Here is a 27,444-nt window from a genome sequence, read left to right as displayed (position 1 = left end):
GGACAAGAATTTATGCCACAGTTGTACAGATCCCTGGTTAGGCCACACTTAGAATAATGAGAGCAGTTTTGGGCACCTCACATTAGGAAGAATACATTGACCTTGGAGGTAGTGCTGCATAACTTTAGCAGAATGATACCTGGACTCGAGGGTTAAATTAGGAGGAGAGTTTTCACAAACAAGGGCTGTATTCCCTGGAATTTAAAAGGTTTAGACAGTGATGTAATTGGGGAAGTGATTGAGTAGATAGAGAGAAACTATTTCCTCTAGTTGGAGAGTCTAGGACTGGGAAGCATAAACTAAAAATTAGAGCCAGAACTTTTAGGAGTGAACTTTGAAAACACTTCTATATGCAAAGGGTGGTAGAAGTTAGGAACTATTTTCTGTAAATGGCAATTGATGCTAGGTTGAATGTTTGTTTTAAACCTGTGATTGATAGATATTTAAGTGAAGGTGTTGAGGGATATGGGGGGAAAGGTGGGTATATGGAGTTAGCTCATAGATCAGCCATGATCTCATTGAATGGTTGAACAGACTTGAAGGACTAATTGGCCTACTCCTGTTCCCAAATGCTGTAAAATCTTGTGTATGTATTCCCCAGTGAATGCTACTCATTTCAAGAGTTGCTATTTTAGTAAAAGTTTTAATACACATTATTATTCTTTATTTAAAGGCAATAATGTGAAGCTTGACTCTTGTATTTAATTTTGCAGTCATCTCGGGTATACTTTTATTTTAACATTATTTGGAAGTCAGAGATTGGATTTGTTACTTTGCACTGATTAGTCAGTCCTACTGCTTCAAATGAGACAATATAATTTCTACTTGTTATTTTAAAATTTGAGGCAAAATATCACTCCTGTTGCACCACTGTATGGTTGAACACTGCATGGCGATGGCATGCACTTTTATTGGTAAGTGAGTATCATGATAAAGGAAGTGGTAGCTTTGATCTTTTTGATAAATGCTGGAATGAACCAACATCCATCTAAGGAATCTAAGTTTTAAAACATTATATTTGCCATTAACTATCATTTTCAGCAGGAAAAATATAGTCTTGAGCTATAATACTCAGTTTTTGAGTAGCAGAGAATAATGAAGTTAGTTGTGCATTTAAAAGTTTTCAGATGGTCGTTTTCATTAAACCAAATTTAACTGGCATTTTCATTTCTAATCTGATTGTAGCATCAATCTTCTAAATTCTGATTTCTGTTTTATTCTCAACTTTAGGAGTTCATTGATTTCCTTTCAAAGTCTTGTCATCTACTGCATCAACTTTACCTTCAGGTGTACAGGTAAGGCTATACATCAAACTGCAGTTCTGCATTTGATCATTAATCTATAGATTAAATTTACAAAAATATGGATGAATTATAATCTGATTTTCTGAGGGTCACTGTTTTGGAACTTAGTGGGTTATCTTCCAGTTTTTATTCCATAAAAGAACGGGATGGGTTGGTTTGTTTCTTCCCCCTCCGTTTTCGCCCTTTCCTGAAGTTGTTGACTCTTGCTGGGATATGGCTTAATGGATGCTGAAAGCGCATGAGTGAACCGAGGGAGGGGGAATCAAAAATTATTTGCACATGAAAGGAATTACATTGATTCTTAATTTGTTCTCTCTTGATACACACGCTTTCCGGGCTCTCTCTATTCTTAATTTAAATTGCATTGTCCTGCAGTATTTGAGTTGTAGTAAAGGTTTTGGCTTTCTCTGATACTCTGTTTATTTCTGTGATTCTTTTTACAGTAGATTGCTGGCCTTGCCTCGGCAATTGAGAGAATACACTATGTAGATATGAAATGTTTTTCTTTAGAGAGGAAAGGACGATTGTGGGCAAGTCAACACAAACATCTCTTGTGCACTTTTTATTAGTTAGTTTAATTGCATTGAAAGTGACCTGGGAGCAAAGAGCTTTACAACCACAACACAAAATACTGCTGATGCTGAAAACCTGAAATAAAAAAAACCCCAGAAAATGCTGGACATATTCACCAGGCTAGGCAGCATTTGTCGGGAAAGAAACTGAGTTAATATTTCAGGTTGATGACCTTTCCTCAATTTGCATCAACATGCCTGGGGCCAGGTGCAACAAGAATGCAAGAAAATTACTTTTTAAAGAAGGTGGTAAAAATGTAAGTTTGAACTGTAATAACTTTTGGACTTATTGGAAAACACTAACTTTTCATTTTAATTCTTTGTGCAGTAAAATCACTCCTAGTTTGTATGCACCAGTTTTGTCTGATGGACCCTGTGATCAAATTGCTTCCGTTGTCCCAGTTGCTTTGGATGCTCTTGTCTCGCGGCTAGTGTCCTTCAGGCCCTTTGTGGAGATGATGCTGGGCGATAACCAGGGTGAGTTTATGGAATGGTGGTTGAATATTGATTTAACCTCCTTAAAAATGACTAATCTAGGTGAAGTTAATCCTTTTTTGACTTGAAGCAACAATATTCAGTTTTCAGCTAAAGTTGCCCTATAATAACATTAATGAATATCAGACTTGCACAATTATTCATCCTGTGATGATGAAATGTCAGACAAGTGACTCACGTTTGTGCAATGTATTTGGTATAAGATCTTAAATATGCTTGCAATACACAGCAAATAATAACCTCTCACAATCATATTGGCACACGTAGCCATAGCTGTGTATAGTATTATTTGCAGTAGTTCAGCTTGAACCTGGCGCATTAGATCTAAAAATAAATAAGTTGCTTTCAAACATCATGATTTTAAGGAATTCAGGGAGAGAAATTAATTTGCGTGGCTCTGCTTCATGGGGCGCTACAGACATCTAGTTCCCCAGGGGCAGGCAGTGCTGCAGGCTACCACCTGAGTAGCCTTGTGTCTTTTTTCATTGCTATCAATGAAGAACATCATGCAGGTAATGGCATGTGAGCTGCCTGCCCCTAGGGAAACAATAGTCTGCTGGGCCACTTGAACCAATTTCTCCATAAATATGTGAAAGTCAACATGATAATGAACGGATAAGCATTCTAATTCAGTCAATCCTATCTTCCTTGGTTGCATTCTAAATTTAAAACTGAAAAGAGAAAAACATTGACTTTGGCGAATAGTTCATTTTCTTCAGAAATGTTGTCCTTTTTGAAATTATTTTGGGAATTAGGATGGGGCAAGTTAAATGATTGTGTGTTTTGTTTCTATCTTATTCTATTTCATTGAAGCTATCTCCATACAGAACCATACGCCAAGAAGCAGGTAGTCAAAATCCTAGATTTTTGTGCAACCAACAGTGCATTCTAACACTTCAAATGCCATTTAATAATAGTTACCTAATTACAAACAGAGCAGTGATTTTAGTTATTTAATTGTACTTGTTGATTTGAGTTTCGTTATAACAGATTTTTAATGAGTATTTTTAGTGTCACATATAATAATTAAACGTTTGATTCAGCCAACTGTGATTTTGTTGATGGAATTTTGCTAAATGTCTGTTTCCATTCATGTTAAGATCTCAGTTCAGAGCTGGCCTTTCCACAGTGCTTGCTGCTGATTAATGTCATGGGCAAACTTACATCACAATCCTGGGAGGTTCAAAGTCTTTGGTGTTCTGGCTGCCAGTTTTCAGAGGAAGGGCCAAGGTGAGAGCAACTATTGTATGAATAAAATTAAACAGGACCATGTTTAGCAGTTTAGTTGCTACACAAGATCACTTAATAGAGCTCATATAGTTGCATGCCTTTGTGTAGCATTTTATTTACATATATATTAAAAATCCTAAAGGATTCTCTCTACACTCCACAAATTTTCATTAATGGATTTAAACTTCAGCAACTCAGTGGATAATTGCACAATGTGGTGTGGTACTGAGTTATATGTGTATTTGATGATCTTCAACTCAGTGTCTGCTCTGCTTACTAACAGTTTAATACAGACTCCAATTTTAACCCATTTCGTTAAATAAAAAGCATGTTGACTGTAAACTCAGCCTGTTATCGTACCAGCTGGTAACTTGATCTGAACTTGGGGGATGAGGCCAAAGAAAGGCCACTGGCACTTTGAATACATGGCTGATTTAAAATTAAACTGGTGACCATGTACTTAGTATTTAAAACATTTTTTTTAATGACTGGATTAATACGATGAGTGAATATTGCATAAGATTATTTTATCATGAAGTTAACCATTTTTTAGTCATTTAAATTAACCTTGCTTGACATACTGTTGATATTTTTGAATGAGAATGTTGAAGAATTCCATTTTTGACATTTTTGTACGGAATATAATTACTAACTCCTTAAGATACAGAAATAAATACTGATGCAAGCAAATCACAGCAGGGGAATGGAGCAGTTCAGCAGAGCACAATATCCTTTCTGTGTGGCAGATTTTGCAATTTCACAATTTTACCAGACTTTCACAGAGGAGCAGAAAGAAAATCAGTGAACAAAACAGACTGTTTTAAAATGTTTTGATGGTGCCCAACACTGGTGCTAGCATTGCTGGTTCCTAGTTTATGGGTCTCACCCAAGACTTGCACAGTTTCCTACTTGGAGGACTTATTTCTTTTTCTGTTTCTAAGTCTTGAACTTCTTGAAATCTGCCACAGAATAGCAGACATTCTTGAGCAGTTTCTCTCTGTTTCTGAGCAGGATTAGTGACTGTCTTCAGCAGTGGCACCCTAGCATGACAAGCAACATGCTATTCCACAAAGGATTACAAACTTTTCAGCAATGAAGAAGAGTTTGCACCTAATCTTTATCTTTTTATTTGCCCTCAGGTTACCTTTGTTCCATGTATTATTTCATAACTTCCAGCGATGCTATGCAGAGCTTTCCTTGCCGATCCAGTTGCCAGGAGTGATGAGTAAGGGACAGGCTCAGCAAAGTATAAGCCTTTATGAATATGTTTGTACTCATCTGTGCTCTTTTATCACATCCCTTCCGGCTTCTCTTTTTCTAGAGTTGGTAAGTGTGAACTTTAACTTAAAGTAAATGTTCCATTCTTTGAGTTGATTTGAAGAGTAATTTTCATACCTTGTATTCCCTAAAATTGCACTAAGAATAACTCTCAAAATTAGTTACAAAATGAAGATGAAAATGCATGCTTTATTACTGTATTTCCACTAGATGCTACAGGTACTATCATTTGCAAAGAGACCATTAGCATAGTGTTTAACGTGTACTTCAGTGTTCAACGATGCAAGTGTTTATTTTTGTTGGTAATTTCTTACTGACTCCGAAGACTAGCTGACAGTTTTTCAGATAGTTTATGAATCCTGCTGAGTTTGTATTAACATTTTAAAATAGTTTTTCTTCTTGCTCTTTATCTCTGCAAAAGATGTTGTTGAAATAGTAAATTTACAGTTGTACAACAGCACACAAATAGAGTTTCATGTTCAAGCCACTACAAACCTATTTTGAAGAATTGGGAATAGATTAAAAATAGAAAAATTATTATATTCTTTACAGTTAAATATTTCAGTACAACATAATCAGTAAGGATTCTATTTAAATTTGTGATAATGATTACAAATCTGTGCTGTTTATTACAGGAATGCACATTATTGGATACTGTACTCAGTCCCCACATGTTAACTGCATTACTGGCTACAGATGCATGGTGTTTCCTTGCACGGTAGGTACTGGGTAGCAAAATGAAATATAATTAAATTTGCAATCTGCACAAATCCTTTAACCTATTTCTTTTGATGGAGGTTAAAAAAAAGTATTTTAATCAACCTGCCTTACATTTGAATATTTGAATCCTTAGATCTTAAGTAGATTGTATATGGTATTACACAATCGTTTTGGGACCTAAAATTGTTTGTTGAAAGCTTAAATGTTTTGGCACATCTTTTTGGTAGAAATATCCTATTCTGTGTTTGTTACATTATATATTTTCATTTGCAGTTATGGAAGTGCTGAACTTTGTGCGCATCATGTCTTTCTCATTGCTCAGTTGGTAAGCAACTAAAATGATAAAATATTGTGCAAGATGATGTAGCAGGGTCTGTCTTTTTCAAAATGTATTTCATAATTGAGTTTTGACAAAAGAAAACTGGCAATTTGATGTTAAAAAGGAATGCCATAGTAATTGGTTGGGAATAAGGAATTGATATTTTCTCCAGAAAGCTCACCAAAAAAAAACTTTAATCTGAGCTGGAGTTGCATTTAGGGCATTGCAGTTGGCTGCAGTGCTCTTGCGGTAGGGCTGAGAAAATTGATCAATTCTTGATCACTCTTGGCTGTTGTTCAATGATTGCTACTGGAAAGTGCAAATACATATAGATGTACATTGGGTATGACAGGATTGGATGGAGCTGAGATGCTTGTCAAGGTGGAAGAGCTTACTTACAGTTTGCCTAACTTGTGTAGAATAGCCACTTGGGTGAGGCACTAGAGCTTGTAAATGGCACATGAAACTGTGCTGCAAAATGTATCAGTGCCTTTGGGATGAGAGAAAATTTGTGGGGAATGGAAAGCTATTTCAAATAGTTTGAACAAAAATAAATTGATTTGAAGCATCTTCATTCATCCAATTCAGTCTTCAGTTAGCTATCATTCATGGGGGATTGCCATCTTTTATATTTTGTTTGCCAATCCAGCACAACTCTTCGATCGGAAGGCTGAATAATGGTGCCTTTTCTAGCTGGGATTCAGCTGTTCCCCATAAGGCTGTTTTGAACAAAAGCAAATGAGGATATATTGTCATATTTTATATTTTTTTTAGGACATATACTTAACTTTACTCTGTCCCCTTGATGTTTCTTTTCAAGAAGAATTTCAGCAAGTTTTTTCCTGGCCAGCATACTGACTTTCATGTCATGTAGTCTAAAGATTTTGTATAAGGTGAAGAAGATAGACACACAGTGATAAGCTCAAGGCATCATCATCTTGCGCATGATAGTACCACTAAGCATCTGTCAGAACCTCCGGTTATATGAATTTAGAATTAGTTACTAAGATTAAAAAGCAGGAAAATTTGATTGCATTGCCAATTGTGGAGAGGAAAATATAAGCTTTTAAAACAGATTTCTTGTTCGTAGCACTAAAGTACTAAGTTTAAAGGATGTTCTTATTGTCAACAAGAAGAAAGCCATTTTGTGAACAGTTATTTTTCTGTCTACAGCCTGAAATTGTGGCACATCTTTCATTTGAATCATATCATAAGCCCGATTTAGTTGAAACTGGCTCCTTAAAACTGTTCTCCAGTCATCTCATATAAAAATACGTGAGTTACAATTTAGAAACAGGCCATTTGGCTCAACCAGTTCATGCTGGCATTAATTCTCCACCAGAGGCTACCCCTTTTTCCTCATCTCTATCGAATCTAATTTTTAATGTTGACAGTTTCTGCCTGAACCATTAACTGTGGAAGTGAATTTCACAGCTTGGACAATACTCTATATAAAGAAGCTTTTCCTGCTTTCTGTGCTAAGTAGCTTGCATATAATCTTATATCTAAAGTCCCTCATTCTTGACCCTTAAATTTTTTTAAAAATTCATTCACAGGATGTGGGCTTCACTAGCCGGGCCAGCATTTATTGCCCATCCCTAGTTGCCTTTATTAGTGGAAATAATCTACTTTTATCTACTGTATGTCTGAAGTGTTTCAGAATTTTAAACACTCCTGTTATATCACCCCATGATCTGTGGTGTTTAATGAAGAATGACTCAAATTTTCTTTGTATTTTTATTTCTACATACCAGGCACCATCCTAGTGAATGTGCATTGGATTCTTTATATAATGTGAAGCCTAATACTGCACACAGTACTTTAATTGAAGTCTTCTTAAGATTTAGTACAAATTACTTCTTGGCTTTTATATCCTATACCTCTTGTAATATAACCTCAGATTCAAAACCAAGAGGTCAACCTGAGGTGCTGTCTTTAATGGCCTGGGAACTTATATCCCTCAAATCCTTTGTTCTTTTGCAGCACCAGGCATACTTTCATTCAGTACCATGACAGCTTTTTTTTTAACGTAATATGTCACTTCACACTTATAAACTTTCAATTTTATCTGTCTCATTTTTGCTCATTTCCCCCATCTAGTCACTATCCCTTTGCAACGTCCATTGGTCTAATAAAAAAAAACAATATTGTCTCCTATTTTGGTATAATCTGCAAACGTTGGCCACTAAGCCAATATCCAATTTAGTGATATACACCACAACCGCTCCGAAAACTGCCTTTAGCTCCCACTTTGTTTTCTCCCTTTGAGTTCAATCAAGTTTGTTGCTCACCCCCTAATTTCATATCACTTAATCTTCTCTAGTGACCTCACATGTCAAAGGCTTTCCTAAAGTCCATGTACAATACATTGACTGCATTTCCCCCATCTACAGAGACTTGTTAGTCACAAGTATTCCTTTTGAAATTCATGCTGGTTACTTGACACTGTTTTCTTTTTAGCTAGATATAGGCTAATCTTATCCTTGGATTAAAGATTCTTCAAATTTTCCTTTCACAGATAATAAACTTTCCTTTCTCTTAATCTAGTTTATGACTATGGATTAATTCTGTATTCTGGGCATATTTATACTGTGGGCCCACACCCATAAAGAGAGAGCTTGAGATTGCTCTAAAGTTTTATTGGCTGCGTTAAGGCTGTATTTATGGAGAGGGTGCAATATTATGTCATGATATGTATTGTAAATAAGAAGTAAGTTATCACTTTAGGAGAACCTTATTCTAGTTTAGTGCATTTTTTGATTTACTGATATAGTATCCTGTTTTCATTTTCAGGTAAAATCTTGTTGTGTAGAGTGTTACCAGCTGTCCCATTTATCCTTACTGCTCCGACGTATGCTTTTTCTCATGGCAGCAGACCATCAGGTTAGTTTGTAAGAGGGGAGGGCTGGACATGATACTGACTAACCTATTGTCAAATTCAGATTACAAACCAGTTCCAGGATTTTGGCAATAGTGACAGGTTGCATTTATTTCAGTGGATCTTACTAATAAATTGAGATGAGCTTTGAACAGTTATCATGCTGTGTATAACCGTAAAGGTTTAGAATGAAATAGTCTAATGGGTCATGGTTATACAGAAAGTGCTGCCACTTTTACTTTATAATTATGGGGACTGTGAGTAAACCATGCTATCTGGTAAAGGGGTTGGAAGAGTTTGACTGTGGAACTTCTAATATTAAGGATAATACTATCTCTGAACCTGACTACTTAAAATCTTTGAGATAATTCACAGTTGCAGTTCTGCATTTATGGCATTAATGAAGGTGGACAGTTTGCATGGTTTATTAGTGGCATCTTGTGGCTGGAATAGATTTTGCACTGGGATAAAGTAACTGGGAACCTAAAATTATGTTACACCCTGAAAGTCTTACGTTGGGGAAGGGGGTAAATCAGTAATTGCACATTTGTAGCAATAATTTGTGACAGGTTTAGTGAGTGTTGGGATGTGGGTGTGCTGGCTAGGTCAGCATTTATTGCCCATCCCTAATTGCCCTTGAGAAGGTGGTGGTGAGCTGCTGCCTTGAACCGCTGAAGCCCATGTGGTGTAAGTACACCCACAATGCTGTTGGGGGGGTGTTCCATGATTTTGACCCAGTGACAGTGAAGGAACGGCGATATATTTCCAAGTCAAAGTGGTGAGTGGCTTGGTGGGGGAAGGTGGGGGACCTTCCAGGTGGTGGTGTTCCCATGTGTCTGTTGCCCTTGTCCTTCTAAATGGTAGCAGTGTGGGTTTGGAAGTTGCTGCCTAAGGAGCCTTGGTGAGTTCCTGCTGTGCATCTTGTGGTTGGCACATGCTGCTGACACTGCATTGGTGGTGGAGTGAGTATATGTTTGCGGAAGGGGTGCCAATCAAGCAGGCTGCTTTGTCCTGGATGGTGTCAAGCTTCTTGAGTGTTGTTGGAACTGCATTCATCTAGGCAAGTGGAGAGTAATGGTAGAGTGGTAGATATGACAGGCCATACAGATTGTGGTTGATTACAACTCTGCTGCTGCTGATGGTTTTGAGTTGCTAGATCTGTTCAAAATTTGTCCTATTTAGCATGGTGGTACTGCCACATAACACGAAGGAGGGTATCCTCAATGTGAAGACAGGACTTCCTCTCCACAAAGATTGTGCAGTGGTTACTCCTACCGAAACTGTCATGGACAGATGCATCTGTGGCAGACAGTTTGGTGAGGTTGAGCTCAAGTATGTTTTTCTCTCTTGTTGGTTCCCTCTTCACCTGGCGCATACCTAGTCAGGGTAGCTATGTCCTTTAGGGCTTGGTCTGTAGTGGTGGTGCTGCTGAGCCACGTATGGTTTCATAAGTATTCATAGATGGCTAGCTGCTGAATGACTAGTGATATCGTTTGCTGCCCTAGCTAACGATACCAATACAGATCCTCTGCAAGATATCAGCGGGCATAGGAGCACCAGCAGCATGAGACTGTGATGGAACACTGACAAGGAGGGTGCATGGGAGCTGTTGTTTTTGGGACATTGTGTGGAAATTGGCTGCTATATTTCACAACATTGGAAGAGTGACTACATTTCAAAAGTACTTTGTTGACTGCAAAGTGCTTTAGGATGCCCTGAGAACATGAAATGTGCTTTATAAATGCACAATTTTTTTGTCTAATGAACATATCAGGAATGGGCAACAAATTGCCAGCGATGTTCTTATCCCATAAATGAATTTTTTAAAAATCACTGGGAATTGCCCCCAAGATCAAATAGGAACAGGAGTAGGCCATTCAGTTAGATCATAGCTGATCTGTACCTTAACTGTATTTACAACCCTTTGTTCAATATCACTTGATATTCCCACTTGATAAACAAAAATCTATTCCATTTATTCCTCAAAATTTCAGTTGATCTCACATCCACAGCCTTTTTGCAGAGTGAGTGTTCCAGTTTTCCATGACGCTTTTGTGTGTAAAAGTGCTTCCAGATCTCACTGGTAAATGGCTCACATTGTGTCATCCTGTTCTGGATTCCCTCACCATCAACATCCTGTGGGTTATCCTTGACCAGAAACTGAACTGGACCAACCATATATAAACTGTGGCTACAAGAGTAGGCTAGAGGTTGGGAATTCTGCAGTAACTCATATCCTGACTCTGCAAAGCTTGATCACCACCTACAAGATACAAGTCAGGAGTGTGATGGAATATTCTCCACTTGCCTGGATAAGTGCAACTCCAACAACGCTCAAGAAACTTGACGCCATCAAGGACAAAGCAAGCCTGCTTGATCGGAACCCTGTCCATCACCTGAAACACATGCGTTCTCTACCACCAGTGCACAGAGGCAGCAGTATGCACCATCTACAAATGCATTGCAGTAGCTGGCCAAGACTCCTTCAACAACACCTTCTAAACCAGTGACTTCCATCACCTAGAAGAACGGGCAGCAGACACATGGGAACACCATCTTCAAGTCCCCTTCCAAGTCACACATCATCCTGACTTGGAATTATATCGCCGTTCCTTCACTGTCGCTTAGTCAAAATCCTGGAACTCCCTCCCTAACAGCACTGTGGGTGTATCTACACTACATAGACTGCAGTGGTCCGAGAAGGTGGCTCACCACATACTTCTTGAAGATAATTGGGAATTGAATAAGTATTGCCATATCAGCGATGGTCACGTCCCATGAACAAAGAAAAATTTTTTTTTTCTGTATTTGTCCTATCCAATCCTGAAAGTGCGTGAATGATGGTTGGCTGTTTTGTCTTTCATGGTTAGATATTCTACCGATATGTACCATCAATTTTCTGACATGGAATGGATGTAGTGGAGAACAACTGGGCTCAATAGAATTATTACATATGATGCTTTCAGGAGAAAGGGGGAAGAAGAAAAGAATGTAACAGGCAAACTGATTTTTTTAACGAGCTCTGTAGTAGTTTTCCAATCTCCTTTGGCATTGTAAAAATAAGAATTTGCCCCCCCCAGGCTGAGGGATAAAAGTCAATTACTGGTTAGAGGTATAGATTTATTGTCCTGTGACAGTCAGCTGATACATCACTCGGTAAGGCTTGTGAGGACTTGTCTGAAAGAAACTTGCTGGTTATAGTGGTAGTGCATTTTCTTTTGAGTCATCATATTCCTTTCACTGTATATACAGGTTGTATTTGTGGAGAAGTTTTCTCCCAAGGAGACTAGCAACTTATTGCTGTGGCGACAAGTCAGTATTAAAGCTCTGACCCCTGAGCTTCAGAAACCTGTCACTTCTGACATCACCAGGACAGCAATTGACCAGTGCCTGAAGTGGCAGAGTAGCAAACGTGCCTTGGGAGAACTGGAACAAGTGGTAAGACATAATGCCCAATTTCATTAGAGATCAACAAAGATACAACAAATAGATTTCCTTGTTCTACATTATAGATGCATAAGTTGCACTGTTATGACACAGCAGTTTGTAAAGGCTGAGTTGTTTAAATCCCAGAGAGAAACTTGAACAACTGTCACAACCTATGTTTTCAATTGGTATGTTTGAGATGTAGCTCTAAATTCAGGATAAAACTACCAAGCCTCAAGAAGCTTTTCATATCAATTAAATTAAACATTTAACAGCAAATTTAAACACATACACATGTCTACAAATTACTACCATAATAACTTTTCAACAAATCCCCAAATGAATCACTCCCAGGTAAATCTTCACCAAGGCAACAATAACCCATAGACTTTAAACAGACACAAAGCAAAGCACATTTGATCTTACAAATTCAAAATGAGGTTTCTTTCAATTTGTTTCCTTTGCAGACAGTAGAGCTTACAGGCTGCTTAGATCTTACATGCCACTGATCTGCAAACACAAACCCCTCTTGGGTTATACCTAGCTTTCTCTTTGAATGTAAATTCTCATTGTATCACTAGGTCTTTGAACTCCACCTCTTCTAACATTAAAACCTCTTTCATAGGGCCAATTTTATTAGTTATATATTGCTTGGTGTCTCCTAGCTAGGTGCAAGATTTTACTCCCTTCTTTTGAATAGTTTATTCAACAAATGCAAATGTATCTTTACCTTACTGTTCACCCAATTAACATCTCAAAATTACTATACATCAAAGCACCCAGACTATCTGGCTTTAATCCAATTAAGCCATACACACACACACGCACCCACAGACACAGGCTCTACTACAAGTCCAATTTAAAAATAATTTCCAATAACATTATATACATTAATATCTTCATGACTTGAACCTTTATCGTAGATCCTGTGTTGTTAATGTTCTTTGTCAAACTGGAAGAACACAGTACACTCTTAGTAGTAGGAATTTCCTGATGTAGCAGACAATTTCAGTAATGTGAATTGTCCATTCCAGCCTTTGCCCTCCTAGCATCATAGATCTTGTGCTTCACTATCTACTTCAGCCGCCTTTCCCTGTTCGACCCCCTCACCTGCCCACCAAAGAGGAGTCTGTTTCCACCCCCAGTGATCCGTCCCCAAAAAGCCTGGGGGTTTGTGTCATTGCCCAACTAACTTGCAGTGAGTTGCATGTTAAGTTCTTGAATGTTCTCTATTAGTCTTAATAAAAAACCTGACATCGGCCCTACAAATGTGAAGTACTCAGCTTGCCAGACTCAACATTTGGGGTCAGGGTAGGGAGTAGCTCACCATCTTGCTGCTAAAGAAAAATATTATTAACCAGCAAAGCCAACACTAACTCTCATAGTGGACTTGTAATTCCCAATTTATATAACCATTTTGGTCAGCTTAAACCAGGATTTGCCTGAGCTGCAACGAAAATGCAGACTTTGATTTCAACAGCACTTTAATCCACTGCCCACACAGCAGCTAAAGATTCATATAGGGCTGTGGAGCCAAAGCCCACCAGCTTTCCAAATGTGCAAAATTAATGCATCCCCTCTTGACCATCAAAAAACTTTACTGGTATAATGCTGGACCCCCTTGAGATGCCATCTTGTCTACCAAGCTCCAGATGTAATAGCCTGTCAATGATCTAACCCCAGAGGAAACAGGATCCACCTGTCCCTGCCACTCTACCTTGTAGCTACACCCTTCACAAAACAAATCATTACACTTGTGAAAATGAAGCTAATTTGGTTACTCTAGACATATATAACTGTCCAACGTTTTCATAATGTTATCCACGTCTATTGACATTCTTGCAGTGATGGTTTCCCCTTAACGTGACAAAAGTACATCCCCAAAAAATTAAATTGCAATTTTTTGGTTGAGCATTGTTTGATCGCACCTTGGTTTTATTCCTGCTTAATAGATGAACACTTGCATTTTCAATATTTTAAGAAAATGTCCAATGTTTGCAGAATATTATGTTTATTGAGTACGTGTATTGATTACTAGCAAATAGTGTTTGTTGCTTTAGTTAAAACTGTCAGCTCAAAAATCTGGACAGCATGATCATGCTCATTAGATCAGATGTCCAAATGCATACAAAATTGATTTCCTCTTCATCAGCCTTGCCCAGCTCTTTTAAGAGAGCATTCACTGCAGTTTTCAAACATCCTGTGAAGCTGTCAATATTCTGTTTGCTAATCCTCCAGTAGGAGCGTGGTCTCCCAGCCAACCAACCCAGTGTATCTGGGATTGCAGTAGGTAACCTCGGGAACCTAAACTATAATATCCCAGTCAAGAGTCCAATGTGCAGTGCTACAACTAACAAGTCACAATCTCCCTTCTTCTTTTCTGGTAATGTTGGTTTCTCATAATGGGAATGCATTTTGTTTTCAGTTTCTTTTATCCTATTTACTAGTCTGGGACTCTTGAAGTTATTTTTCTTTTAACTTAAACCAAAGATGACAACTAGATATTTTAATTAATATGAATTAATTTTGATATATTATAGTGGAATTCATGGGTCATAAACTGTTTTGTCTTTATCAGAATGTTGCCCTTGCTGCTCTGGAAGCTGTGTGTCACGCTCATGGGGAAGACTTAAATTTGGAGTTGCAATTATCAATCACAGAAACACTTTGCCAGATGTGGACAGCCCTCACCGTGGAACAGGTGAGCAGGACAGACAAAATGCAACTAATGTTTTTATTTGTGAACTTCACTAAAATGTGTGTAATACAGTATTTGTTTTTTATGATGATCTGACCAGGATATTGGAATACTAAGTGGAATACTAATCTTCTCCAAATATTCTACTTACCTGGTTGATAATGCAAATCAGCCTGGATTTCATCAGACTGGCGCAATACTCTCATCATACTGATTGTACATGTACTGTTAAACCATTTAAAATACCATCAGTAGTGCCAAAATTGAAACCATAATTTTGTTTTTAAACTAGAATTGGCCGTCATTTTACACAGCACATTCCTCTATTCCATACAAATTTCATCAGTAACTTTTCTCCTATTTTATTTCTCCATAGTATGTTCTTGCTCTAATTGACAGTCTCTCGCAGGTGAACCTCTGCTCTAGTACTTGTGGTTTCTCCCTGAGTATGCTTTTGATCATATACTACTGGCTTCTCCCAGATGGAATGCTGCTTTAGTACTTGGGGGATGCCGATAGTATACACTAAGTCCTCATTTAACATTGCCCCCTTTATTGTTGTTTTGCTTTAATGCCGGTAAGTTAATGGGGCCTCTAATCTCGCTGAACATTGCAAAATTCTTTTTATTGTTGTTTCCCGCATGACTCAAGTGGTACCACCTGACCTCCGAATTGTGGCCTCCCCTGCTCCCCAACCCACTCTCTCGCCAAACCTCCTGCATCCTGACTCACCCTCTCGCTGCTTCCCTCTCTTAGACCTGCAAGATCCAGGTCCAGATATGAGGCAAAGCTGGAGCTCCGGTGTTGTGGAAGTATGAGACTGATGGTGCAGAGGTGCTGAGCTGGGGCTGCTACAGTTTTTTTTTAAATTACTGTCGAAACGGCCCCTGCATCACAGCTCTTTTCCCAAGCCCTCGCTCACAGCAAGGATTCAGGAGGATGAAGTGGTGAGTAGGAGCATTAAAAAAAAATGGGTTGTAGCAGCTACAGCTCAATACTTTGCACTTTTGGGAATCACAGTTCCACAACTTTGGAGCTCTGCCTTTGGATTGGATCAAGATCTTGAACGGGAACGTAAGTCCAGAAGAGGGAAGTGGTGAGAGGGCGAGTCAGGGAGTGGGAGGTTTGGTGAGAGGGTGGGTTGGAGAGTGGGAAAAGGCCGCAACTCTGAGGCTCAGGAGTGAGAAAAGGTCACAATTCGGAGGGTTGGGGAGGGGGAGGATCTACAGCAACCTGGAGGATCAGGGAGCATGAGGTTTGGGAAGCAGGATCCATGGTGAGCAGGAGGTACTGTAAGTAGAAAGTTAAATTTTTCTTTCATATTTTTAAACTTATTTTAAAATTTATTTCATTTACCAATGTAGGGATTTAGCATTGTATAATATTTCAACTTAGAGGGTATGATGTTTTACTATTCATTTTTTTTATCATGAAAAAAGTCCTACAGAACCTAATTACAGTTTTATATTGAAACACTGGTTCCCACAGGAATCATTTGAAGTTGTGATTTTCAGGAATACAACAGAGGACTTAACTGTATCTTTGTTTCAGCAATCATGATAAAAGCAGACACTGTATTGGAGTATGGAACAGAAATGAACAAGCACAATTATTTCCTGTTGAACACACTGATATTCAGTATTTTGTCTCTTTGCAAATATAGCTATCCTTTCCTTCATGCAGGTCCTGAGCCAGCACTGTGCTCAGCAGACAGCAGCTCTGCTTCTTTCTCTTGTTGCATCGCTGATTCGAGTAGTAGGTGCAACATTGATAACTCAGGTAAGATTGGTGTTGGGTGGATTTAATTTGATTCTTTAAAAAATTGACCAGATATGGGAAGCTTGCTATGTAGATTTTAGCTTTTAATTCTGACTACATTATGTACGAGCGATGGAGCCTACATATTGTTATAGAAAGCTGAAGGAGAACATGGAAATAGGAAGGGATGAGCCTGTGGAGACATTTAAAGATGAGGATGATATTTTAATCTGATTGATTGGCACAGGAAACTAATTGAGCTTAGGGAGGTTTTGGGTGATGGATGGGGATGTTGTCTCTTCAGGCCCAATTTTAATTCACACAAATCCTACATAGAGTTAAAATTGGATGCTTTGTGCGGGTGGCAACATGGGCCACAGCATTTTCTACTATATCTACGGCATAGCTTAGGAGGGTGGAAGCAGGAAGGCCAGCAATGAGAATGTTCAAGAGGTCCAGGCAAGAGGTGATAAAATTTCAGGGTTTCAAAGTTTGGGTGGAAATACAATTTTGCATCAGTCAACGAAAGTGACCTCAGATCAGTGTTGCTAAGAAAGTCAAGTTGACACCTCAGACATTGAGGCTAGAAATGCATAAGAGTTTGCAAGAACCAAAGAAATGCTTTATTTTTCCAACATTAAGTTGGAGAGCATTTTGGCTTGTCCAGGTCTTGCCATTGGGGAGAATGGAAATGCCATGGGTTCAGTGGAGGAAATGGTTAAATTAGTGCATGTGTGCAATTAGAAAAAATGTGAAATTGGCCCCATGCTGCCGATAATATTGCTAAGACCTCTATGTCAAGAATGATGGGGAGAGTACCAAGGACAGAACCCTGGGATAGACTAGAGGTGGCTATGGAAGTAACATGGGGGAAAGCCTGGGAGGTGAGGTATTGACAATGTGCAACAGATGGAAGCAGAACTAGAAGAGAACTGGGGCAGAGAGGTGGAACATGAAGGTGAGTTTTTTGAGGAGACTGAAGTAACCAATATTGTCAGAGGACAGATTGAGGAAGATGAAGAGGTATAAGGCATGACTGCAGTCACGTAGGATATCACTTTGATAAAAACAAAAAAACTGCAGATGTTGGAAATCCACAACAAAAACAGAATTACCTGGAAAAACTCAGCAGGTCTGGCAGCATCGGCGGAGAAGAAAAGAGTTGAAGTTTCGAGTCCTCATGACCCTTCGACAGTTCTGTCGAAGGGTCATGAGGACTCGAAACGTCAACTCTTTTCTTCTCCGCCGATGCTGCCAGACCTGCTGAGTTTTTCCAGGTAACTCTGTTTTTGTTTAGGATATCACTTTGATCAGTGTCATAGATGTGCGGTTGCAGAGCTTCGGACAGGGAGTGGCAGAACAGGGAGGGCAATTGTGAAGCAATGATGTGCTTCAGGACTTAAGAAAGAATGGAAAAGTGGGAGATGTATTGATAATTGGGGAGAATTGATTGTAAATCTTTGTGAGGGGAACTGACAGGTTTTGAAGGTTTTAAGGCAAGGCTTGTCCAACCATTTCACGTGAGGAGCCACGTTTCAATTTTTTTCTCACTCAAGGGGGGGTTGAGCAAATCTCAGCAAGATTTGGCACAAAATCAAAACTGATTTTTTTTTTGAAATTCAAATGTTAAAGTAATAAATTGATCATTTAAAAAAAACAGTAATTAATAAAAATGACAGTGAAAAGTGCCAAGCAGCAGAGTTAACCAATAAAACCTATTTTGCCTTTTCACTAAAGAAGAAAAACTAGAGAAAGGCAAACTAGGCCCCAAGTTCTGGTCACTCATGAAAGGGTCGGTGACTGGGGCTGAGCTAAGGAGTTTTGTTTAACTAACACCGACCATGCATTTGCCTCTGGCCCCACACGTCCTTGCTGGCCTCGGCAGAATTCCTATGAAAGCGAGGCTCAGAAGTGGGTCGTCTTTAAGCCTGGGTTTTTGTCCTCTTCTGGCCTGCTTCGTGGATAGGTTTTTGGGGAGCAAGGTGTGTGTGTTTGTATCTGGCTCAATCCACACACTTGCCCAGACTCGTTCATTCGTGCACTTTCAGACTTATTCACTCTGACTCACTCACTCAATCCCTGCCCAAGCCCAAGAGGTTTGGACATCTTACTGCTAAGGAGAAATATGGGATGCCGTGAAGAGATGCATTTCCTCTCCGCTTTGTTGGAGACTCCAGCTGCTCTGGTTGAGTGGGTGGCTGGGAGGGCGCTGTTGCTGCAACTGTGTTGTTCCTTGTGGCCTTCCCAGCCTGCTTTGCCATCTTAACCCCTATGCTTCTTTCTGAGTGGGAGAGCTCCCATCCAGCTCCCCCTGCGTGGGAGAGCGAGAGAAAGAGAGCGTCCGCGCTGTGCAAACAAAAGAGAAGCCACTCCTCACTGCTCCTCTCATCAGAGACTGTTTCTGTCTTAAATTTGCTGCTGGTAGGCTGATTGGTGAGCCCATCAGCAGCAAACATGAGAGAGAAACAGCCTGTGAATGGAGGAGCAGTTCTTGCCGAATCCTTCATTGAATTTATCCAGAGTTTGAACACCAGGTCTGTGGACCATCTGAGGCTAGGACACAATTTTGATAATGTTGGGACTTTTCTATCTTTGTAGCCTCCTTGAGTACTATAATACCTCCCCCAAACTTTGTCTCTTTCACACTGGTTTTCTGTGCATGCCCCTCTTCACCCTACTTTTGCAAACCACGCCTTTGGCTGTCAAAGTGCTGCACTCTAAATTTTCTTCCTTAAGTTCCTTTCCCAATCTGTTTCCATCTCCTTAAGACCCACCACTTTGATCAAGCTTTTGGTCACTCCTCCTAATTTTCTCTTCTTTGGTTTAGCATCCATTTTTCCACTTATGCTTGTGTGAAGTGACTGATGGTGTTTTTCTACATTGAAGGTGATATATTAAAGCAAGTTGATAAGGAGGAAGTTACATGCCTAGTGTTCAGCAAGGGGTCAAGGGAGCTGTTAGTAGATTTCATGGTTGTGTGATGAAATCTCTTAATCCGTGTGTCCCTGGGTGTTAAATTAGCAGTCTGTGGAAATTGTAACATTGAAGGTACAGGATGTTCCAATGCTTGTTATATTGGTTCCTGTCTAGTAACAAGAATGAGACCCTCTGGAGTGTTTTGATTAGTCATCAGATCAGTTCAAGAGCCAGTGAACAGCACTTCTTGAGGCAGTCAGTTTGTGGCAATTTGCCAGCCAGCAAGTGTCACAAAGACAAAATGGACAGAAACAGGTTCCAGTTAAGTTAAAGAGCAAGATGAAGGGAGCAGACTTTTAAGTAAAGAGGGCCGTTGGGGCAAAGATACCCCTTTGGAGCAGTGGTGTTCTGCTTGGCACAGCCGTAGATCTGAAAATGAGCTTTTAAGCTAGTGTTTGAGTGTACCCGGGAATCCAGGGAGAAGGAATCTTGGAAGATGAGATTGAAATCCTGTGAGGTGGGCCATTGTTAAAAGTCGTCCAAGTGGGAGCGAATTTTGGATTGACTTCCAAGGAGAGATATTCGAAGATGAAGATGACAATCCCTCGTGAGACAGAGTTTCAACAAAATTATTTGACTTTTTTTTACTGATGTCTGAGTGAATTTCATGGACTCTGCCTTGGTTGCACCTGTCATTTACTCTGTAGTGTGGTGTGTTAATTCATATGTACCTCATAGTTATCCTGAATGTTAGATTATAAGATAGATATTGTAAGTTGTTTTATCTTTCTGAACTTGTATAGTGAAGTTTATTTTTGTTTGTTCAAAACCCATGGAATCTTGTGGCTTTATTCCAAAAGCAAGTGTCTTGAATTGTAATGTTTATCTACTTTAACAAAACATTATTGGTTCCTAATTAGATCTCTGGGTTTGGCCAGGGATTGTAGTTGAAATAAGGCTAGTTATATGGGGAGGTAGATGAAAGAAAGACCACTGAATAAAGTGGAATGGTATCTGAAGGGAAAGTTGGTGGAGAACAGGGCTGGTTGTGGAAGAGTTCAGAAGCCATGGAGTGGATAGTGTTGATTTTAAAATTGAAAATATTCATGAGTTCTTCACATTTTGTGACATGATTTCTCATGGAGAAGTGTTTTATTAGAGTTGTTCTGTTCATCAGGGTCTTAAAGAAGTGAGAGAACTTGGGATGTGGAGAATGAATAAATATAGACATTGGGATGATAACCATATTTAGTGGTCAATACTGAGGTAATTTGCTCAAGTGCTTTTCCAGTTGCAGCTAACCGAACAGTTGGTAGTGGTGACTACTGTACTGAAGGGAACAGTAGGGGTGGGATCTGTTCAGGATCTAATGGAGACAAGGGCATTGGTGAAGGTGAGGCAGTTTTGAGATCAGCAGAGACAGTGGTGACATCTTGGTGGAAGGCCAGAGCATGAGAAAACATATGTAAGATTGTTGGATGAGGGGGCTAGCTTTTTCCAGGGGTGCAGGATGATGGTGAAGATATAAGGTACTGGCAATCTCTACGATCCCCATAGAGACTGCTAACTTTTGAAAAGTAATTTGCACTTCCAGTAAATGGCTGAAATGATCAGACAAGATTTCAAGTTTTAAGACTTCTACTATATACACAAATTAAAAGTGACATTGACTAAACAATATTTCAGCAGGCAATGTGTATTCTAAACTATAGAGATGATCCCCATTTAATATTTAAAATGACTGAAAGTCTCTATCCATAGTTAGACTTCACTCTGTTCCATAACGCAATCAAACAGAGTCAACATGGTTTTGTGAAAGGGAAATCATGTTTGACAAATTTGCTAGCGTCTTTCAGGATATAACGAGCAGGGTTGATAAAAGGGAACTGATAGGTGTAGTGTATATGGATTTCCAGAAGGCATTTGATAAGGTGCCACAGAAAAGATTAGTGCACAATATAGGAGCTCACGGTATTGCGAGTAATGTATTAGACTAGATTGAGGATTAGTTAACATACAGAAGACAGAGAGTCGGGATTAATGGGTCTTTTTCAGGTTGGAAAGTGTAACTAGTGTAGAGCCACAAGGATCAGTCCTAGGGCCTCAATTATTTGCTATCTATACTAATGACTTGGAGGAGGGGGCAGAGTCTGAATGAACCAGCCCCATCTGGTTCACTAATGTCCTTTAGGGAAGGAAATCAGCTGTCCTTGCCTGGTCTGGCCCACATGTGACTCTACAGTGACCCACAGCAATGTGGTTGACTCTTAAATGCCATCTGAAAGTTCTCAAGGGCAATTAGGGATGGGCAACAAATGCTGGTCCAGCCAGCGATGCCCACATCCCATAAACAAATTTTTTTAAAAGCGAATCCAAATTTGCTGATGATACAAAAATAGGTGGGAGGGCATGTTGTGCTGAGGATATAAGGAATCTGCAAGGGGATATAGATAGGTTGAGTGGGCAAAAACTTGGCAGATGGAGTTTAATGTAGGAAAGTGTGAGTCATGCACTTTGGTAGGAAGAATCAAAAGACAGGCAATTATTTAAATGGAGAGAGACTCCAAAAAAGTGCAGCACATAAGGATCTGGGTGTTCTTGTGCATGAAACATAAAAAAAGCATGCAGATGCAGCTAATAATTAAGAAGGCAAATGGAATTTTGGCCTGTTTTGCCAGGGGGTTGGAGATTAAAAATAAGGAAGTCTTGTACAGCTGTACAGGGTGTTGGTGAGGCTGCACCTGGAGTACTGTGTACAGTTTTGGTCCCCGTACTTAAGAAAGGATATACTGGCATTGGAGGCAGTTCAAAAGAGATTCACTAGGCTGATTCCTGGGATGAAGGGGTTGTCTTTATCAAGAACAGCTAAACAGGTTAGGCTTTTATTCATTAGAGTTTAGAAGAATGAGGGGTGATCTTATTGAAACATACAAGATTCTGAGGGGGCTTGACAGGGTAGATGTTGAGAAGTGGGGGAATCTCAAACTAGTGGACATAATTACAGAATTAGGGGACACTTATTTAAGACTGAGATGCGAAGGAGTTTCTTCTGAGGGTAGTGAATGTCTGGAATTCTCTACCTCAGAGAGCTGTGGAGGCTAGATCACTGAAAATATTTAAAGAGGAGGTAGACAGATTTTTGAAGTATCGGGGAATTGAGGGCTATGAGGAGCTGGCACGAAAGAGGAGTTGAGACCTAGGGCAGATCAGCCATGATCTTATTGAATGGCGGGGCAGGCTTGAGGGGCTGAATGGCCTACTCCTCCTATTTCTTATGTTCTTAAGTGGACACTCTTCTCCTGGATCCATTTCAAAAGCGATTGTTAGCTCTCAAGGACTTGCTTCCTCTCTTTTCCTTTTACAGCTGGATAACTTTTAATCCCTGAACTGGCTTTTACGATGAGGGTTAGCCTGGAGATCCCACCCTCTTGCCAAAACTAGGCAAATCTTCCAGTCATATTTAAATCCTCATGAACTCGATCTCTTAAATCTGAGCAGGAGCTCCCACCTGCCTTTTTGCATGGTGAACTTGCTGCCTGTAACACTCTGCTATCCTTGCAGACTGACACTGTCTGTGAGGTTCAGTGACATTTTTAATAAAACACTCTAAGCCAATCCTACAATGGCGTCCTATGGACTCTGCCCTCTTCAAGCCCAACTCCATTTTACCCTAAATTAAAGAACCAGTCCCAAAACATAATTTTATAAAACTTTGCATTTGTAACTATTGGGCTGGAGAGGTCTTGAGGTCACATGATGATGAGATCTGTGTGTGTGTGTCTGTATGTATGAAAGAGAAAAATTGTCAAATGCTCAATAGGATACTAGTTGCCTAATTAACCAGCCGTAGGAAAAAGGCTGGTTACTGAAGACCCACAGCATTCCATGAGCTGCCTTTTAAGGTGAAAAATGGTGCAAATAGGATATGATTTAGTGGTTAAGGATATGGATGTAGCTATTAGTCAGAAAAACCAGATCTACTGGTGTTCTAAGCTATTTAGCAAAACTTCACTTTTTTGCAATGACGGTTCTATTCTGTTGGATTTCCTTATTGTAATGATTAATTATCCTATTTGTGCAATAGGTGATATTGTTTCTCAGTTGCCTTCTTCCCTTAAATCCCCCTGATCATGTTCGCCTTGCTGCACTGGACTTCTTGGGTTCCCTAGGAAAGATAGTTATACCACCAGATGTTCAGGTACTTTGGAATTTTCTTTTGAAACTACAATAAAACACTGTGTTTGAATAAAACAGATATTTAAAATTCTTTCATTCCTGTCAATCTTTTAATGTCATTTTGTTTTCATTAAGCTGTGGTATGTCATTACTGGGGAAAGGACCACTTATTTTTGGGTTTTTCACCCAATGCCATTATCAGATACTCCTAATACAATCTGGTTCATCCTTAGGTGAGCACTCCCTACTACAACAGTCTATCTTTATTCACTTTTCACACCTGAGTGATTACCAATTAAGTGCAAAACTGTTTTGAGTTATGGACTGACATCAACTTGCATTTCTTAGTGTGTATTTTGAGTGTTCAAAATTTTCATTGTCATCTGAAAGGAAAGATTTGTATTTATATATAGGACCTCTCACAACCAAAAGACGTACCGAAGCACACTACAGCCAATGAAAACCTTCTGAATTTTAACATTGTTGTAATGTAAGGATCTGGGCTGGGGTTTGAAGTGAAAGGCAATATCTAGTTGAATAAACCATTCATTTTACTCCAGGAAACATTTTTGTAATTATGTTCATTTATAAAGTAAATAAGATTTGAAAATTTATGTTTCAATTCCTTGCAGGGCACAGTCCTTCCAAAGCTACCTTGCCTCTTTGCATCCTTTCTGGCTGACAAGTCCTGGTTAATTCTTCAACATGCACTGCAGGGATTTACACTGTTTGCTGAGGTGACTTTTGAGACTTGTATAGTTATAGTGTTCAGTAGTTTGACTAATATTAGAGGTAATTTAATAAACGTTGACATTCCTGGAAATCTATTATATCCAATGGGTACCCCAGGAACAGTATATGTTCATAGATGCATAACAGCCTTCTACCTATTATTTCCTCCTGCTATTGATATATTGAGCTATGTTTCAGCTGAGAAAGCGCCAAAATAATAATATTGGATTTGTTCTGTAGTGAATTGGGAGCTCTGTCAAGACATAAAAAGGCTCAATAGTTTCCAGACATTTTGCTGGTCACTTGGATTAATTTACCACTGGGCATAGCCTGGCTAATTGGAATTTAGAAATTATTGATGGACTCCCATCATCTCAGATTTATAACTATGTGAATAAAATTCTTCAAATTAAATATCTTCTATCATTAATTAAATTTGAAGAGGTTATGTATAATTTAGGTATTGCTTAGGAAGAGAGGAAACTTGGATTCCATCCACATGTTAACAACAGTTTGTGTCATTTGAGGCTATGATAAAGTGACTTCTCTGTAAGCTGTTACTCTGTTCCAAATCATTTAGATATAAACAACCTTGGTTGGTTTATAAGACAGGATGCGGGGTATATTTTGAACTACTTTGTCGTCAGTTTTTAACCCTCTAGATTCCCTGGACAGTGAGTAATAAAACACCTTGTTTCAGGAGACCAGCCATGAGGAGGTGGTTCCTCACAGCCTGGAGTCAGGAGAGACAAAGAGCAAAGTTGTAAACTTCTTGAACAAGGTACACTTAACTCGAGTTGCTTCCAGTAAAAGTGGATCTAATTTCTTAACTTATACAGTTGTTGCATAGTAAATCTCGCTTACTTTTTAAAAAAAAAAATTCTTTCGTGGGTCGTGGTGTCACTTCCCTCTATTTTATTAGTGGAAACACCATGAGAAAAATAATTAACTAAGCTTCTCAAAGTATAAAAGGTTTAATATTTAAATGCATCCATTGTTTTGGGTTGTAAGTATATTCAATTATCCATAGAACAGCCCAATATTTATTTCATAAACAACCCTGGTAGATATTGCCTAAAGTGTTTTCCTTTAGTTAAAAGCAACGATAGGAAAAATAGTAGTGTAATTCTACAAAAGCCTGTGTTCTAGAATCTATGCACAATGTTTGCAAAATTGGTTTGTTGGTATGGACTAAACGTATGGTTGCTAAATTTGCTGGTGATACAAAGGTAGGGAAGTAAATTATGAGGAGGACAAAACCCATCTAAATCCCTTTCTAGATTCTTTAAGTGAGTGGGCAAAGAATGGGCAGATGGAGTAGAATGTGAACTCATCCACTTTGGCAGGAAGAATTGAAAAGCAGCATATTAAGTGGAGAAAGATTGCAAACCTTTTGTGGTACAGAGGGATCTGGAAGTCCTGGTACACGAATCACAAAAGGTTAGTATGCAGGCACAGCACGTGATTAGGAAGGCAAATGGAATGTTGGCATTTATTGCAAGAGGAAAAAGGGAAGTTTTGCTACAGTTGTATGGGGCATTGTTGATACTGCTGTACAGTTTTGGTCTCCTTGAGAAAGGATATAATAGCGTTAGAAGTTGTTCAGTGAAGGGGTTATCTTATGAAGAAAGGTTTGACTTGTATCCATTGGAGTTTAGAAGAATGAGAGATGATCTTATTGAAACAGAAGATCCTGAAGGGACTTGACAGGGTGGAAGCTGAGAGGATGCTTCCCGTTATGGGAGAGACTAGAATTAGGGGGTGCAGTTTTAAAAGTAAGGGGTCTCCCATTTAAGTCAGAGATGAGGAGAAATTTTGTGCATGCTGATCTATTGAATTCTCTTCCCCAGAGAGCAGTCGAGGCAGGTTCACTGAACATTTTTAAGGCTTTTAGGTAGATTCTTGTTTGACAAGAAAGTCGTGTTAAGGCCACAATCTGATCAGCCAAGACCTTATTAAATTGTGCAGCAAGCTTGAGGGGCTGAATGGCCTACTTCAGTTGCTGAGATAGGGTTTTGCATTGGAAATAACCCAACATGTGTAGTAATCATAAAGTATTTATGGAACCTTAGAAAACAAGTAAATGAAAAAGAATGTAAAAACAGATTTTTCATCTAGCTAGAATTTAAAATAATCCTGGATTGAAATTTCCTTCCACTGAGCACGTTTGTGATTTAATTAGTTGGAATAATGGATTCTTAAGAGTAATAATGTCCTAAATTTAATTAATTTCATCCAGTGAGTTGAGAGAAAAGAATATAGCAAGATGCCAAGTCAAACTTGATAAAGTTAGTGCAGTCAAACCAGAGTTCCTGATCAGTTTGCTGTGTTTCTGGAATTTCAGTTAATCCCCAGCGAGACACATGACTTCCTAAAATTTCAACTTTCTATAGAATCCACTAAATATTTGCTTCTACCATAAAGGAATAGTGTATCTTTGATGAAGGCCGCCTTCCAGTAATAAATATTGTTTTTTTTTTGCAGGTGATCACAACAGTTCAGTGCAGGGAGTTGCAAGTGGAGAGGTTAAAACAAGAAAATACTATTCTGGATGCACATTTTGCTAGCCTAAACCTATGTGCATTGAATGACCCTGTTGTAATGCAGGTATATATTAAAATACTTTGCCACTCCTCTTCTGAAGGTGTTGACTGCAGGCTCACCACTTAACTTTGGGTAGTGACCAAGATCTGGTACTTTGCCCCAGTGGCCATTATTTATGTTCAAGGTTTGATAGACTATTTGACAATGAAAAGTATCACAACTGAGCCCAATCTGTCCTATGACCACTCGTGCACATTTCCAAATGAGTTGCAGGATAGGCATCAGGAGCAGGGACCCTGACCTATTTCCATTCCTTCACCCAAAACCAATTGTGTCCATATTGCTGCCCTGAATGAGATCACTAAAACCATTTTAATGTTCCCTATTTACAAGTATAA

The 27,444-nt window shown here is 39.1% G+C and overlaps 1 protein-coding gene across 3 annotated transcripts in view; it reads left to right on the top strand.

Annotated features, from left to right (window-relative positions):
- Nucleotides 1-27,444, top strand: part of c16h1orf112 (chromosome 16 C1orf112 homolog) — a 48,203-nt gene that overhangs the window by 19,235 nt on the left and 1,524 nt on the right. For 2 of the 3 annotated variants that reach the window (XM_041207777.1, XM_041207776.1), the window contains 14 exons: nucleotides 1,231-1,295; nucleotides 2,205-2,353; nucleotides 3,472-3,601; nucleotides 4,741-4,927; nucleotides 5,515-5,597; nucleotides 5,873-5,924; nucleotides 8,712-8,801; nucleotides 12,049-12,234; nucleotides 14,801-14,923; nucleotides 16,604-16,699; nucleotides 23,679-23,792; nucleotides 24,403-24,507; nucleotides 25,203-25,283; nucleotides 26,987-27,109. In XM_041207777.1, coding sequence (XP_041063711.1) covers nucleotides 1,231-1,295; nucleotides 2,205-2,353; nucleotides 3,472-3,601; nucleotides 4,741-4,927; nucleotides 5,515-5,597; nucleotides 5,873-5,924; nucleotides 8,712-8,801; nucleotides 12,049-12,234; nucleotides 14,801-14,923; nucleotides 16,604-16,699; nucleotides 23,679-23,792; nucleotides 24,403-24,507; nucleotides 25,203-25,283; nucleotides 26,987-27,109 — 1,584 coding nt within the window. The remainder of the gene's footprint in view (nucleotides 1-1,230; nucleotides 1,296-2,204; nucleotides 2,354-3,471; nucleotides 3,602-4,740; nucleotides 4,928-5,514; nucleotides 5,598-5,872; nucleotides 5,925-8,711; nucleotides 8,802-12,048; nucleotides 12,235-14,800; nucleotides 14,924-16,603; nucleotides 16,700-23,678; nucleotides 23,793-24,402; nucleotides 24,508-25,202; nucleotides 25,284-26,986; nucleotides 27,110-27,444) is intronic. The other variant, XM_041207778.1, reaches the window with a different exon arrangement.

Source organism: Carcharodon carcharias, chromosome 16 (genome assembly GCF_017639515.1).
Source record: "Carcharodon carcharias isolate sCarCar2 chromosome 16, sCarCar2.pri, whole genome shotgun sequence".
NCBI classification, from domain to species: domain Eukaryota; kingdom Metazoa; phylum Chordata; class Chondrichthyes; order Lamniformes; family Lamnidae; genus Carcharodon; species Carcharodon carcharias.
Note: the sequence above shows the minus strand (reverse complement) of the source record. Positions and strands in the feature narration are given on the sequence as shown.